This window comes from Glandiceps talaboti, chromosome 7 (assembly GCF_964340395.1).
Source record: "Glandiceps talaboti chromosome 7, keGlaTala1.1, whole genome shotgun sequence".
NCBI classification, from domain to species: domain Eukaryota; kingdom Metazoa; phylum Hemichordata; class Enteropneusta; family Spengelidae; genus Glandiceps; species Glandiceps talaboti.
In genome coordinates, this window is record NC_135555.1 from 7,670,946 (window position 1) to 7,688,964 (window position 18,019).

Genomic DNA, 18,019 nt, shown 5'->3' on the forward strand with positions numbered 1-18,019 from the left:
GATAGGCGATATATTGTGTCATTTTACCCATAATTTGTTGATCTATTACTGAAAAATGATTAGTTCAATTCGGTATGTGATGTCTCCTTTCGGTATTAAAAGACTGAAATATGATGTAATGTGTATATATTATAAACGAAGGTAAATGATTTTCTTTGATGAGGGCGCCAATCACAAAGCCTAATACAGGCTTCTTATATATACACATCGTGAAAACAGGAAGTTATTGTGTTATTATATTATCATAAACATTACTCATTATTAATACAATCCATGTTTGCTATTTTTTTCTAAATTCAATTGTGAATAAAACTCGATTTTAATCACGTAAGGTAAGTAATTATTGATGAATTGAAACACTGTCCTGCGAACAAGGCCATATTCTGCCATAGTCAGAATAACTGCGCATGCGCGTTAAATCGTTAGCAACATAGCCCAGGAAGGAGACGATCAGTTGTCAACATGGTAAGAAGTTTCTCTTCATATTTTCAAAATTCTTCAAAATTCATACAAATTTGCTGATTCTAACAATTGAAAAATTATCATAGAGTGTATGTGACATGCATTTGTTACCTGTATTTTCCGAATTATCGACAGTTGTGATATTTTTCGCCATTCCAGTGCTATATATGCAATGTTTTGACAACTGCCTTGCCCCACTAGTCGTCTGCGAATTTTCATATTTTAAGCGCCTTACATACATCAATCTGTTATCTTATCCACAGTCTGAAGTTGAAGAAACGTTAAAGAGGATTCAGTCCCACAAAGGTGTGATTGGCATCATCGTCGTTAATACTGAAGGTAGGTTATCTGGGTGTCAAAGAGTTGTTGATTTGTAAACAGATGATCGATTTACAAAAATTAACTGTTTGCATGTCATTGAATACTAGTATTTGAAATTCACAATTCCAGTGACTCGGAGTCGTTATTGTTTCTCTTTACAAGTTGCAGTGACACGAAATGAAAGAGGGTTCATACATATAACAGGGTTATTTTGTTTTACTCGCACATTGTGTCAAATGAATGTACAATTTTGTATGATATTCTTTTATAAGCTGTGGAATTTTTTAACGTTTTGAAATTGTAAATAATATAATTTTTGTGTATTGGCAAAAATGTTACTTATTATGATGTATCAATTAGCAATTGTTGCCACAGGTTACAATTGTTTGTTGGTCTCTTTTTAGATGTATACTTCATAACAATGTGTGCATTATGATTTGTGTGACATTCTTGATGTATGATAGTGTACAAAACTCTGATATGAATCATATGTTTTACATGATTTGCACTTTGTTTAAGATAAAGAATATTAAAACTGTAGTTGTGCATTTTGGTAAAGGACTCGTATGTCTTTGTATTTACAGGTATTCCAATCCGTACAACATTAGACAATTCAACGACAGTGCAGTACTCTGGCTTGATTCATACCTTAGCAGCTAAAGCCAGGAGCACAGTCAGAGATATTGACCCACAAAATGATCTGACATTCCTGAGAATAAGATCTAAGAAACATGAAATTATGGTTGCTCCAGGTGAGTACAGTATCTGTGCTGTGTGTACTGGTGGGATGGCTGTGGTGGTTTTTAGTTAAATTGTGTATTTGTTTGTTTGTTGTTCTTTTCTGGGGATGGGAGCATGTTGTTGTAACAGTACTTCATATCTTAGTGACAATGCAATCTTCAATGTGATAATGGTAGTCTTGAGTAATGCAGGTTCATTGTGTTAGGACAAATTGTGATAACACTACCACACATGATTTCCTGCTCAGTGCTGTAGATATCCAAAATAAATTCATCACTGTTCAATCATGTCTGAGAGCTGAGGAAGGCAGCATTTAATGTGTCAATGAGAATGTATTACTTCTTCAAAGTTGTTTCATGTTAGAAAGCCATACATTTTGATGTAATGAATGAAATTACAAAGACATGGTCTTTTGAACAGAGGTACGCCATGTCCAACATGTGTTCCATAATATCATTATTTCTAACCAAATCCGTTTCTTTCTGTTTACAGAAAAGGAATACCTCCTGATTGTTATTCAGAACCCAAAAGAATAATGTGCTGCCAGCATCAAGTCAACAACCATCTTATATTCTAAAATAAACCTGTGCAACAACCTTTCGAAGCTTCATATTTCAAACAATATAGTACAGTTTGACTCTATGTTAATCATTTATGACATATCTTTTTAGAAATTTGTATCTGATCAATTTGTCAGAATTAAAGTAGTTTGATATGTTGAATTGATCAGTCATTTTTTGGTTTCGGTCTAGCTGTCATGAAATGTATTTATGTATTCTGTTATCCAAAGTGTATATTACCAGCATGTATAGGTACACTTTATTTCAAATAAGTTTCTTTTGTTTCTGTAATAAAAATATCATCGTTCTGTACTTTTAAGTGTGTATTGACTGAATTATTGTGTGCGTGGAGTGCAAATGTAATATCTGAAGACATTCCATGTTGCATATTAGTTATGGACTAGAAACTTGGGGAAGTGCGTATAAAACGCATTTGAAGGACATTTTGCTTGTACAAAAAAAGATTGTTCGGATTATAAATGGTAAGTACAATGCACATACGAATGCCCTGTTCAAAAAATTTGATATACTTGACATATATAAACAATTTGAGTTTCAAGTAGGTCTTTTTGTGCATGATGCACTAAACAATAATCTTCCACCTATTTTCCATAACTACTTTTCTTTTTTTGCACATGATCACAATACTCGCTGTAAACTAAGAGGAGATCTTCATGTTCCAAACTATACTAGCCGACTTGGCCTGTCTTCAATTTAATTTGCCGGTCCCATGCTATGGAACAAAATACCCAACGATATCAGAAATATTCTCAACTGGGCTAGGTTTAAATCAAAATATAAGCACTGGATTCTAAGTACATATTAAGGTTATTAGTTATTTGCGTTTTCATGATGCTTTAGCCAGTTGACATGTAAATTTCGTATCACTGTAGTTTGATTATCTGTTTTCTTATTAATGTAAACAATTGTTGTTTGTTGTTTTCTGACTCTGTAATCAGTGTTAATTTGAGCAACTGCAGTCTCCACATTTTTTTTTGTGATATGCAATTTGATGCTTTTGAAATTGAGTGGCTAGACTCAATTAGTTTTCCGAAAACTATTTTCTAGTCTCTCACCCAAAACTTGAAATCGTTTTTCCTTTAGGATGTTATCATTTATTTCTTTTTTGTATGTTTATTTCTTGTGGGGAATAAATTTCAATTCAATTCAATGAAATGAAATGAAATTGATATAAGTTCAGTACAACTTACAAACCAACATCATTTATTACAATAAATGTTGAAAGTTGCCTTTATGTTCTCTTTGAACCTGGTAGCAGTAGCTATGAGGTCACTTTGAGTTTGTGTTTTTGCAGAACAAAGCCTCTTGTAATTTCTGTGTTCTCTCTGAAGAAGGTAAGAGACTCACTGGGCCCTCTTGCAATAATATCTGTGTTCTTCCTGAACAGGGTAACAAGGGTACTGTGTTCTCTCTGAATGAGGTAAATAATTAATTTGCAATGCATCCCTTGCAGTACTAATGTTTTCTCTGAACAACGTAACATATAGTGAGCTCTCTTGCTAATGTTTTTAAAAAATGCCAGGCCAGTTTCACATGCTGAATATCACAGTTCCAGGGAAAGAGAAAGAAGATTTTCAAAAATTACAAGTCGTAAGTTTCATAAATAACCGAAGACATCATCCATGTACAAGTATAGTGAAGCATGATTCCTGCACTTTTTATAGCCATTAACTATTTTTATAGTTACATTAGAGAGAGTTACATTTCATTTCTTGGGGTGAATAAACTTAATTTCAACTTCAACAGTGCATTCAATGTTATTGAAATAAATTACAAAAATTAGCAAACTTTCTTGAAAATATGTGGCGATTAAGAAACAGATGATGGTGCCTTTCTAAACTGCTCAATAGACCAGTTAAGAAATATTTTGCAGCTACTCAAGTAGAAACTATAGCTAGCCAAATCTTGCCACTTCAGAATGATTTTAGCTTTTGACACCTGCATGACAACAATGTTTTATAAACTAGATTTCCATGACACAATTTTCTTTTCTATCATAAGTACAGACAATGTTTTTCTCTCTTTTGGATGGTATAAAAAAAGTTTTCCTCAAAAATCCTCCCACCCTCCTCAAAAAATAAAATGTAGCCCTCCCCCTGCACAAAAATTGTCAATGGCTAAAATAGCAGCACCGTTACATGTGTCTACTAGTACTCAAAGTATAGTGGAATGAAATGTCATACCCCAAAGCTGAAGTTTTGTGAGAGGGCGCTATATTCCCCATTCCATCAATCGACCAACAACGTTAAATGAGACGTCTCAAGTATTTATTTCTCGTCGTATTATATATAACAAATTATTGCAAATAAGTTTATAATTTCTTTCTTTTTTTGTTAAAAATTAGTGCAAGATTTATTATCAATATTTTGTTTACTGTCACTAAAATCTTACTATAGTACCACTTTTTCTGAAGTGATCAAAATATTTGAGAGAAAGTGCGTAGATAAATTTCCCCAAATCTTACAATATAGAATGAATAGTCTTGTGAAAGTAAATTACATGTGCATGATGTGGATGTGATGTAGACTAGACGCGGGGGATGCCATCATTTCTGCCCTCTAACGATGGAGTTCGACAAACGAAAGTTCAAGGTTCAAAATAACGCAGTGGTTTCATATTGTGAAGATCAAATATTGATCACACATTACGCTGTTTGCGTTGTTGGAAAACCCCGTTTCGATCTATTGAGGACTGACTTTACTCGCGACCTAGAATTCTTTCGACAAGCTGAACCATACATCGCTAAACACAACTAGCGGTGAATGGAAAGATCTTACACATGTCGCTTTCCTTGCCTTCTTCGCACACAGTGTACCACGACTCGACTTCGTACTGTGTTGGTTGATAAAGTGTGGAACCTGAATTTATGTTTGATGCTGTAGGCCTTTGTAAAGTTTCACAGCTGTTTCGCGTTTGGTGTGCTTTTGGCTCAAGTCAAGAATTCGTACAACTTCACACTAACAATATATCATTCATGTTCTCCGATAACCGACGTTGTTTACTTTGAGACCAAAATGTCGCAATCGCTACCAGCAAGTCCCAGTATCGGAAATTTGCGAACACACAAAGTGATTCTGTTGGGAGATGCAGGCGTAGGTAAGACGTGCTTATTTCGACGTTACATGGGAGAGAAGTTCCCAAGGACCACAGAAACGACATTGACGACACGTCCCAGCTTTCCAAGACGGTTCCAAGATGCCCATGGTCAACCAATTGAGGTATATCACTTTTTTACTAAAATACACTTTAAAATGTGAACAAAAAATATTATTGTGATGTTTATGAGATTTTCTGTGTATAGATGGTCAGATCATGTTGCTACAGTTTCCAGAGCAACGTTGGTATTTTCACACAGTACTCTCACACGTGGTATATATGGTATGGGGAAACCCAAACACAGATAATGGCTACACTGGTATGCCACTTTTTAATTACCAACCTAATAACATCGTTGTGAACCATACATTTCATTTCAGAATCTAAGCATAAAATTGTATCATTCCATACATTTATTAACCATGTTTTCGGAAGCTTACAACCAAGAAAGAGTTGAAGTGTATGGTTCACAATAATATTATATATAGAGAGTTATGAATGAGAGTACATGAAAGACAATATTATATGCATAAGCTCCATTTCCGACAACATGATCTATGACATACCAGAAGATCTCATAAATATCACAATAATACATTTATGCATATAAATATAGATATACAGATAGATAGATAGATAGATAGATAGATAGATAGATAGATAGATAGATAGATAGATAGATAGAGAGAGTTAGATAGATAGACAGACAGACAGACAGACAGACAGACAGACAGACTGACAGACTGACAGACTGACACACTTTTTTTAACTATATGAATACATGTATCTTGTTGCATGTATACTAATATAACATTAGCCTATTTCATTGTAGTTTTCTTTGATATCTATATTCCATTATATACCCAAATAGAATTGTCAATTTTCTATATGGTTGTAATAAAGTTATATCTTATCTACATCTATTATTAAGAATTCGTCAGAAATACATCACAACAATGCACATTTACATTATAGTGGCTCTGTAGTACTCAAAACATTCACCATTATACCATACAGAATTGTCTTTGAACAGAAAATATATAAACAGTATTATATACCCTGGTCTTTCTACATCATAACAACTCATGTCTACATCACTGGTTTTGTGGCACTTGAAATATGAGTCGAAACATTCAAAATCACCATTATTTTTCCCAATTTTTCATAAATTATTCTTGAGGTGGTATAATTATATCATTCTCCAATTTTTCATGAATTATGCTTGAGGAGGTATAATTATATTATTCTCCAATATTTGTCTTCATTCGGCCAGAAGGGTTTGTCACTACCCATTTAGTGACTCGTAGTGACAAGGCCCCTTAGGTCACACATCAAGGTGATTCTGTACCTTTATGTTTGCTGTGGGACATTGCATCATGGGAGTCAGCAGAAATATATATTCATTAGGGATGTTTTACACTGAAGAGTATAGGCGCTCAGGATTCAAGACTATTCAGTGTGCAACTTGAATACATTATTTTCGCTGACTCCATTGATGCAATAACCCATAGCAAAGATACCCATTTGCTGCTTCTCTGAAATTGCAATTAATTGTAGGTGATGTAACATCGTGAAATGACACTCCAGAACCCAACTATCGTTTATGAAAATGACTACATTTCCTGGGGTGGTTGTCCCCCTTAGACAGGTATAATTATGTTGTTGTACAGTAGTTTCCTTCATTCAGCTAGAATATGCGTATGACCATCTGTCTTTGTCACTTGTATTTTCCTTGGCTTAACAAAGAAAAATATTGGGTAATAATATTAGGATATACAATATACATAATGTATACTCTGCTTCAAGGTATTCTGTCAGTATTTGTAGGAAATAACGAATTAACAAAATTGATAGTATACAGTGAATTTCACAATAGCGTGCAGCTTTTCTGTTTGATAGAACCACACGGAAACCAACAAGAAACTGCATATGCAACACCCCAATAAGAAGATCGCATTTTTTGCTACATTTAGTCTATAAATGAAATAAACAATTTCAATGTATTGCAACTCCATGCAGACATTCAGGCACCAATATTTTTCTTAATATCAAACCAGATGAAGAGCGCGTAAAATGTCCTTTGCGGTGTTCATTTGATGTTTGTATGGTGGCATGTGTACTTCATTTCAATTAGACAAAATGTAGCAAGAAACTGTACTCATTCAATCTTACTATTGAAGTGTAGCATGTCCAGTTTCTTCTTGGTTTCTGCGTTGTTGTATCAAATAGAAAAGTTGCACGGTATTGTGAAATTCGCTGTATATGATGTAGATGATGATCTCGTCTTCCGTGTACAGTTACTCACAGAACAGTAAAATTGAATGGTTAGTTAGAAACAACTGGACATTTAAACATGTCTACTATGGACCTTGATCACACAAAAAGATTGGAACAGTAAAGGAAGCAATCTACACGTACATCAGACAGAAGAGACCCATCATGAACAGGGATACCAACAACCATCAATTTATAGACATATTATTCCGCCAGTTTTGGAGAGTGACATATTAACGTTGAATGATTAAATCATTGTGTGATCAATGTCCGTAGTAGACTGATCAAAACATTGTATTTATTTCAAATTTATCGTTCCAAATTAACTACCATTCTATTGATTTTTGGAAAAATAAACAAATATATATTGTCTAGAGTACTCATCTCTTTACATACTGATAGTAATAACTTTAAAAGTAGGACAAGGTGATCTAAATTTGCAAATTAAATATTTCAGAACTGTTTGCTGACAATAATTAATTTCCTAGTGTGGAGGCTAAGAAAAAAATGTAATAAATTATTATTGATGATTATATTTGATCAGGTGTATTTGACATTTTTTTGCTGACCCATCCACTTTTGGATTTGCTGATACTGAACATATCTCAGAATGGTTGTATAATTATCAATACAGTTAATCTTAGAGTGCTACCACAATAACTAATTAATATTAAAAAAATAGTAAAACCAAATTTTTTGTTAATTTTATAAAGCATTAGTCATATATGGAATTATGTCAGTGCCAAGACATCATGGTTCTCATTTCTTATATGATATCATATGAATAAGAAATATGTATATCCTGACATGTGAACTGAATTGCTTGTAGAGGTTATTTTTAGTGTTCTCGAGTTGAATAGTCATGTAGAGTTAGTTTCCTAGATATTATATTATATCATGATACCCATTGTTACAATGAATTGTTTTACATTCCATTGAATAGTTTAATGTCTCTTTGTAGCAAATGAAAATTTTGCAACTGTGGTATATTACTAGTGTGTGTGTGTGTGTGTGTGTGTGTGTCTGTGTGTATGTATGTATGTATGTATGTATGTATGTATGTATGTATGTATGTATGTATGTATGTATGTATGTATGTATGTATGTATGTATGTATGTATGTATGTGTGTGTGTGTGTGTGTGTGTCTGTCTGCCTGCCTGGAGATGTCTGTCTGTCTGTCTGTCTGTCTGTCTGTCTGTCGTCTGTCTGTCTGTCTGTCTGTCTGTCTGTCTGTCTGTCTGTCTCTGATGCATGCTGCATGTATGTATGTATGTATGTATGTATGTATGTATGTATGTATGTATGTTTGTGTATGTATGTGTATGAGTGCGCGTGCGTGTGTGTGTGTGTGTGCAGATGTGTGAGAGGATTGTGTACATGTGTATGTGTGTGAGGATATGTTTGTGTCTGTGTCTGTCTGTCACTGTGTATGGTAGGATGTCATTGTGTATGTGTGCAGAAACCAGTATGGTAATTACTACCCATGATTTTTACAACATGATGTAAACATAGCAGGCCAAAGGTACTTACTACAATTCAGTGATTTACTGTAGGTTTATGCATTGGTTTATGGATTGATGTCAACATCTAGAGTGTTATTGTCGTTTTTACCTACTAACCAGCTGTTAAAATCTTTTTATAGTTTAGAAACAGTAACTCGTACCCAATTTCTCACATACCAGAACTGTGACTGTATCCCAAAAAAGTGACAATTTTAACGATTCACATTTTACCATGGGTAACTGTTGTAAGTTAATAATATGTAAAACACACACCACAATGTAACAATTCCTGAGAAATGTAAATTTAATAAAAAATTGTAAAACAAGAATGACAGCATAGCTGGAATCATGGAATGCGTTAGTAGAGAACATATATACTTTAATGAGAAGAGGATTGAAAACCAAAATAAATTTACAAATTATGAAAAATAAGAATGGGATAAATTTGCGATATATTGATATGCCTTTACTCTCAATATCAGTGAGTAGTATGGTTTGAGAACCTGTCAGTTGTACATCAGTCAGTCAGACAACATAGAATTATTGATCATTCAGTTATAATTTAATGTATGCCTAGTTATCATTTATAAATAGATTTTGGCATAATCCAGATATGTGATAATCACCTCATATATCATTTGTGTAAATACTTAAAGGCTAGAGTTCATAACTACATAGTTGTTACCAAGGGATTCAGAATGTATGCCACTCTTCACATACACACTCACACTGTACTGATAAGTTATTGTGACTCTGGTTAATGGCATCTTTACATGCATCAGTTAATACTGACAGCAGAATACATTGATTTGAGAGCTAAATACAACGTTGACAATCAATATCATGACAATGGTGTATGTTCTAATATTAATATATATACACTGTAGTAGTGTTGCCATCACCATTGATCTATATTGTATGTTCTAATATTTACCTCTTTTAAAACTGCAATACATGTACTACCATCTCTGCAATGGTAAATGTTATATGTTCTAATATTTACCTGTTTACACTGCAGTACTACCATCTCTGCATTGGTAAATGTTATATGTTCTAATATTTACCTGTTTACACTGCAGTACTACCATCTCTGCATTGGTAAATGTTATATGTTCTAATATTTACCTGTTTACACTGCAATACTACCATCTCTGCATTGGTAAATGTTATATGTTCTAATATTTACCTGTTTACACTGCAATACTACCATCTCTGCATTGGTAAATGTTATATGTTCTAATATTTACCTGTTTACACTGCAGTACTACCATCTCTGCAATGGTAAATGTTATATGTTCTAATATTTACCTGTTTTACACTGCAGTACTACCATCTCTGCAATGGTAAATGTTATATGTTCTAATATTTACCTGTTTTACACTGCAGTACTACCATCTCTGCAATGGTAAATGTTATATGTTCTAATATTTACCTGTTTTAAAACTGCAATACATGTACTACCATCTCTGCATTGGTAAATGTTATATGTTCTAATATTTACCTGTTTACACTGCAGTACTACCATCTCTGCATTGGTAAATGTTATATGTTCTAATATTTACCTGTTTACACTGCAGTACTACCATCTCTGCATTGGTAAATGTTATATGTTCTAATATTAATATGTATACACTGTAGTAGTGTTGCCATCACCATTGATCTATATTGTATGTTCTAATATTTACCTGTTTTAAAACTGCAATACTACCATCTCTGCAATGGTACATGTTGTATGTTCTAATATTTACCAGTTTTAAAACTGCTGTACTACCATCTCTGCAATGGTAAATGTTGTATGTTCTAATATTTACCTGTTTTAAAACTGCACTACTACCATCTCTGCATTGGTAAATGTTATATGTTCTAATATTTACCTGTTTACACTGCAATACTACCATCTCTGCAATGGTAAATGTTATATGTTGTAATATTTACCTGTTTACACTGCAATACTACCATCTCTGCAATGGTACATGTTGTATGTTCTAATATTTACCAGTTTTAAAACTGCTGTACTACCATCTCTGCAATGGTAAATGTTGTATGTTCTAATATTTACCTGTTTTAAAACTGCAGTACTACCATCTCTGCATTGGTAAATGTTATATGTTCTAATATTTACCTGTTTTACACTGCAATACTACCATCTCTGCAATGGTAAATGTTATATGTTCTAATATTTACCTGTTTACACTGCACTACTACCATCTCTGCAATGGTAAATGTTGTATGTTCTAATATTTACCTGTTTTAAAACTGCACTACTACCATCTCTGCAATGGTAAATGTTATATGTTCTAATATTTACCTGTTTTAAAACTGCAGTACTACCATCTCTGCATTGGTAAATGTTATATGTTCTAATATTTACCTGTTTACACTGCAATACTACCATCTCTGCAATGGTAAATGTTGTATGTTCTAATATTTACCTGTTTTAAAACTGCAGTACTACCATCTCTGCATTGGTAAATGTTATATGTTCTAATATTTACCTGTTTACACTGCAATACTACCATCTCTGCAATGGTGAATGTTATATGTTCTAATATTTACCTGTTTACACTGCAGTACTACCATCTCTGCAATGGTAAATGTTATATGTTCTAATATTTACCTGTTTTAAAACTGCTGTACTACCATCTCTGCAATGGTAAATGTTATATGTTCTAATATTTACCTGTTTACACTGCAGTACTACCATCTCTGCAATGGTAAATGTTATATGTTCTAATATTTACCTGTTTTAAAACTGCAGTACTACCATCTCTGCAATGGTAAATGTTATATGTTCTAATATTTACCTGTTTACACTGCAGTACTACCATCTCTGCAATGGTAAATGTTGTATGTTCTAATATTTACCTGTTTTAAAACTGCAGTACTACCATCTCTGCAATGGTAAATGTTATATGTTCTAATATTTACCTGTTTACACTGCAGTACTACCATCTCTGCATTGGTAAATGTTATATGTTCTAATATTAATATGTATACACTGTAGTAGTGTTGCCATCACCATTGATCTATATTGTATGTTCTAATATTTACCTGTTTACACTGCAGTACTACCATCTCTGCAATGGTAAATGTTATATGTTCTAATATTTACCTGTTTACACTGCAGTACTACCATCTCTGCATTGGTAAATGTTATATGTTCTAATATTTACCTGTTTACACTGCAGTACTACCATCTCTGCAATGGTAAATGTTATATGTTCTAATATTTACCTGTTTACACTGCAGTACTACCATCTCTGCATTGGTAAATGTTATATGTTCTAATATTAATATGTATACACTGTAGTAGTGTTGCCATCACCATTGATCTATATTGTATGTTCTAATATTTACCTGTTTACACTGCAATACTACCATCTCTGCAATGGTAAATGTTATATGTTCTAATATTTACCTGTTTTAAAACTGCAGTACTACCATCTCTGCAATGGTAAATGTTATATGTTCTAATATTTACCTGTTTTAAAACTGCAGTACTACCATCTCTGCATTGGTAAATGTTATATGTTCTAATATTTACCTGTTTTACACTGCAATACTACCATCTCTGCAATGGTAAATGTTGTATGTTCTAATATTTACCTGTTTTAAAACTGCAATACTACCATCTCTGCAATGGTAAATGTTGTATGTTCTAATATTTACCAGTTTTAAAACTGCAGTACTACCATCTCTGCATTGGTAAATGTTATATGTTCTAATATTTACCTGTTTTACACTGCAATACTACCATCTCTGCAATGGTACATGTTGTATGTTGTAATATTTACCTGTTTTAAAACTGCAATACTACCATCTCTGCAATGGTACATGTTGTATGTTCTAATATTTACCAGTTTTAAAACTGCTGTACTACCATCTCTGCAATGGTAAATGTTATATGTTCTAATATTTACCTGTTTTAAAACTGCACTACTACCATCTCTGCAATGGTAAATGTTGTATGTTCTAATATTTATCTGTTTTAAAACTGCAGTACTACCATCTCTGCAATGGTAAATGTTATATGTTCTAATATTTACCTGTTTTAAAACTGCACTACTACCATCTCTGCAATGGTAAATGTTGTATGTTCTAATATTTATCTGTTTTAAAACTGCAGTACTACCATCTCTGCAATGGTAAATGTTGTATGTTCTAATATTTATCTGTTTTAAAACTGCAGTACTACCATCTCTGCAATGGTAAATGTTATATGTTCTAATATTTACCTGTTTTAAAACTGCAATACTACCATCATTATAGCTAATTTAAATTACACAATACATAACACCAATGAATTAATATTAGCACTGAACAATCACAGTTTGAATTATTCTACACATTTCATGGTTTTTTATTTATTTATTTGTTTCAATATGTTGACCCTTGATAATTATTTTTACATTATTTCCTGTCAAATAATATATACCATTATACTATATATATTACACACAAAATATGCAGCAATTAACTATTAACTGTTATTTATATTACATAGTGTACACAAAGCTGTAATAGATCATTTGTCAATGGCATTTATGAAAGATACATATGATAAATTTGTATCTTTAATTTTTTCATAAATCACATTTAGGGGATACTAAATAGGGCAGACTTGTTTCTGATTTCATGACAAAAATATTACAGCTGAGTGCAAAAGCAATATGTTATGTATTAAAGAAAGGCTGGCATATGTAATATGTGTGGACTGTTTTTTTGTTATCACCATCCAATGCCAGACTAGAAATCCACAAAGTCCCTCATGTACGTCTGTAAAACCCAGACTTCTTCTTTAGTAATTTACCCCGAAGGTCAAATGAACAATTCTATTATAGTAGTCCATTCAAATTATAGACAATGTACCATGTTTTCAATTTATTGCTTCTCTTCACACACACATGCATACATACCGGTACATACATACATACATACATACATACATACATACATACATACATACATACACACACACACACACACACATACATACATACATACATGTACATACATATATACATTCTATTGAACATTTCAGATATTGTTATAAGACTAGTGAAGTGATCATATAAAACTATTTATATCCGAACAATCTTCTGTGTTGGAGCCTCCCCCCCCCCCCCCCACAGGGCTTTCTGCAGTGCATTGTGTACATTTGTCACAAAGAAGCATATAGTTTAATCTTTTATGACAGTATACCTACAGTACTAAGGGCATGTAGGATAGAAATATGGATGGAGTAATAATCTAGGTATAATTATGACAAAGAATTTTGTCTGGTTGACACTCAGATTAAACATCAGTCTAAAAAAGTAAATTTACCATTATAGCCGAGTGACCATATATCATTGTCTAGTGCTATCGGTAGCATGGAATCTCAAGATCTCTCTCACATCTAGCCTTTGTTATTCAATCGCAGAATTCTGCCCAATGACAAGTTAATGTTTATTGGGCTAGTTACATAATGTCCAAATATCATACAATTATCAGAGCAGGACGCTACTTATAAATTTCTAACAGTTGGAAGTTTACCCATTTGCAAATTTTGGTACATGATTTCTCATTAAGCTAGATGATGTGAAGATAGATCTTGAGATTTGATGCCACGGAAAGCATCTAGACTACATATATCATTACTTATAGAGAAAACTTGTATTAAACCAGTTGTCATGGTTATACAGATTTGAATGAAAGCAAACAAAACTGAAAATATTCCAACAGTTTGCTGTGTTTCATTTGAACAAAGTCAACCATATCTGTATGTATGATGCATGATGCTCAGTTTGACCCTACTAAACAATGCAGACTTGCCCTGGGTACTCCAGTTTCCCCCACCTCTAACACTAAGGGCATCAGGGCACTGCATAAATGATGACCATATATCTCAATTGCTAAATATGATTTGGATCTACCCAAAGTATATTGAAGTGCATTATTAAAGTTCAGTTGTCATCTGATAATGCATGCCCTGACATTTTTGACAAACATGATGCATTGGATCACATTGTCAATGTAACATGGCTCAAAATACCTATCCAATTGTTAGGTTGTGCCTACACAATATAAAAAATTATGCTCACGATTTGAAATAAAACTATTTAATTTGACAAATGTGGAAATTGTTGACCTTTGACCTGTGTTGCTAATTGATCATCCATACTATTAAACCATAATGCAATGCTATTGTGTTTGTCTGGTTGACTGGCAAGTTTCTGTAGTGTTGGACCCCATGGTGTGTGCGCTTGAGTCAAATAACTGTTGTACTTTAATTTTTTTTATATATGGTGTAAACTATATGCATATAAAAATATGACAAGTTTATAATTCATAATCATATCGTAAAACACAAAATGTACTAGAACATAACGTAATCAAAATAGATGAATGTAATAAGTTGTGTGCTATCTATCATTGATTGTAGGTCGATATCTGGGATACTGCGGGAGCTGAAAGAATGAGATCTCTGACGGAGAATTACTATCGGCATACGTCAGCAGCGTTGATGGTGTACGACATCACAAGTAGCGAGAGTTTCGATAGTATTGTTACATACTGGATTGATACTATCACAAGCAGAGATGAAGGTGTCAAACTCTTCCTGATTGGCAACAAATCTGATTTACTGAAAGACAGAGACGAGGAGGACGCCAGAGAAACAATTGCCCAAGCAGACAAATATTTTGCTCAGTCCCAGGATGGTAAATTAATCAAGCACTTTACCGTGTCTGCGAAGCGTGACGATGGCGTGGAAACAATGTTTCATGATGTTGCTCAATGTTTGGACAAAAAAGATGAAAGGAAAAAAAAACGAAGTACCATCATGGTTACTGATTCCGAGGAAGATATTCAAACTAAAAGTTTTAATTTCTTTGACTGGCTCCAAAATATTTGCAAATGAAATATACATTTTGATAATTGGCCTACATATTCAATGGTATTTATAGTGCCAAACATTTCTGCCAAAATCTAGAATTTTAAGAATTTTTAAAGAAAATCTTTAAAAGGTGATAATAATGGAGGTACTCTGAATGTATATCTCAAAGAGATGTATCAAATCATGATTAGGTATGGTTAAAAAGACTTCATGCAAATTTATCAAGATATTGGCAGAAATTTGTTGTAGTCGGACACATTATTATAAATTACATCTAAGAAATAGAACAGTGCCTTTATTATGTTGCTAAGCAATTCATGTAATTTGTCTGGAATAAATTGATTTATTGGTCTGAGTAAAACTAATCAGTATCCATAGCAACAGTCTGGTGATAATTCCAACGCTAGAACATTCAGCAACATATACACACAGAAATATTAAGAGCCTAGGGGGTCTACTAGTTTTACACTCTAGATGAATAAGATAAAGGGATCACTTGGAATTAAGAGCAGCAATGCTCATAATCTGAAATAAGACTAATATAATTTGACAGAAGTGGAAATTGTTGACCTTTGACCTGTGTTTGCCAATGATCGTATATTCCATACTTCCCATAATGCAATACTAATATGTTTGTCCTGTAAGTATTGTAGGTATTAGAACATTCATAAGAATATTTTTTTGAAGAAAGATTTGAAAGGAGTTTAAAATAAGTGGGCTCTAACAAAGTGGCAATTTTCAAAAGCACAAATTGCAGTGGACACACTATGATGTTTTCCAACACGTGTTTTACTCATGGAGGTAAAAATACATTGTTTACTTCATTTATGTGTACGTAACTCAATATTCATATTTTCAACAGCTAGTTTGTTCATATATTATTGAATTTAGATGTGAAGATTAATATCATATATTGACAACCTAAAGTATGGTAAAGTCACAGCGGCATCTCAGAAAAAGAAAGAAATGGGTGTAGGTGATAGATTTGAACAGAACTATACTTTGGTATTGTTTATGGATATTGGTCAACACTTTTCCTACATTTTTTACAAAATTGAAAACTATTGTGACAGAAAAAAATGGACTAGCAAGTCTCACTGCGAATTTTCAGTGAGATTTTTGTCAAACAAAAAGCAAAAATAGCATTAACAAATTCATAGAATAAATAAATAATTTCTAGAACTTAGCAAAGTCCAAGAACAATTCACTAGCACAGGAGTAGAGTTACAAGTTATAGAAATATATACTTTGATAAAAATATGATATATGGTCCAAGTTTAACTTACACGACAGGAAATGCTTGTAAAAGTATTACATTGATATTACCATTTACCACAATATGTCAATAGCCCAGGAAGTGTTTAAAGTTATAGGGAGTGTTTGTAACAGAAAGGTACATGTATATGTATATGTATATCTCATGACACCATGATGGTTTGGAAGCCTTGTAATGTGTCTACATGGAAATATGATGACTTTGTTTTGCCCTTAGCCTTCTGACCTGTAACCATGTAGCCATCCCACTCAATCACAAATAAGCAAACAAACTGTTCAACTTCTGTAACTTCGTATGTGACCTCAAGGACATAAGAGTCATACATGCTTTCTATTCCATCTGGATACCATCCATTGTTCTTGTCATGAGATGATAAAGCCAGTCAGTGACTCTGAGTACGTATAAATGGTACAAAAATCTTAGGAAGAAAGTAATTCCTCCTTGGGATATGTTTTATCCGTATTAAGCAATGGGTTTGATTTTAATATTCCAGAAAAACATAAGTACAAAAATGTAAAAATTGGAATTATTTCAAACCATTTTATCCCTAAGTAAGATTTGATGTGTTGTTTTATATACTTTTGACAAGATACTGTGTTTACCTTGTGTGAGACAGCTGGCATGATTAATCATGTCAGGCCATACCAAAACTTTAGTTTCAAGGTGACCACCATCAATATATATATATATATATATATATCATTCTGCTTGTCGGTATATAACTTTAGTATCTGTTTCAAGATGTCAGCAATCAACTCAAACATACAACATCTCTGCTTGTGCAAATTTGTTATTCACTCGCAAGATACGTCATCCCCAACCCCATGTGCATGTAGAATTATCTTTTTATTTTATCATGATCAAGTAGTGAAAATTCAAATCAAATA

The 18,019-nt window shown here is 33.0% G+C and overlaps 2 protein-coding genes across 2 annotated transcripts; both read left to right on the forward strand.

Moving 5' to 3' along the window:
- Positions 1-410: 410 nt before the first annotated feature.
- On the forward strand, positions 411-2,389 carry LOC144437258 (dynein light chain roadblock-type 2). The gene is made up of 4 exons (XM_078126160.1): positions 411-465; positions 726-801; positions 1,368-1,535; positions 2,017-2,389. The coding sequence occupies exons 1-4, from the start codon at positions 463-465 to the stop codon at positions 2,058-2,060; spliced, it is 291 nt and encodes a 96-aa protein (XP_077982286.1). The 5' UTR covers positions 411-462; the 3' UTR covers positions 2,061-2,389.
- A 2,378-nt stretch (positions 2,390-4,767) lies between these two features.
- Positions 4,768-16,073, forward strand: LOC144438259 (ras-related protein Rab-30-like). Its single transcript, XM_078127311.1, has 2 exons — positions 4,768-5,323; positions 15,404-16,073. Exons 1-2 carry the CDS (start codon positions 5,120-5,122, stop codon positions 15,878-15,880), a joined length of 681 nt encoding a protein of 226 aa, XP_077983437.1. The 5' UTR covers positions 4,768-5,119; the 3' UTR covers positions 15,881-16,073.
- Positions 16,074-18,019: the final 1,946 nt, after the last annotated feature.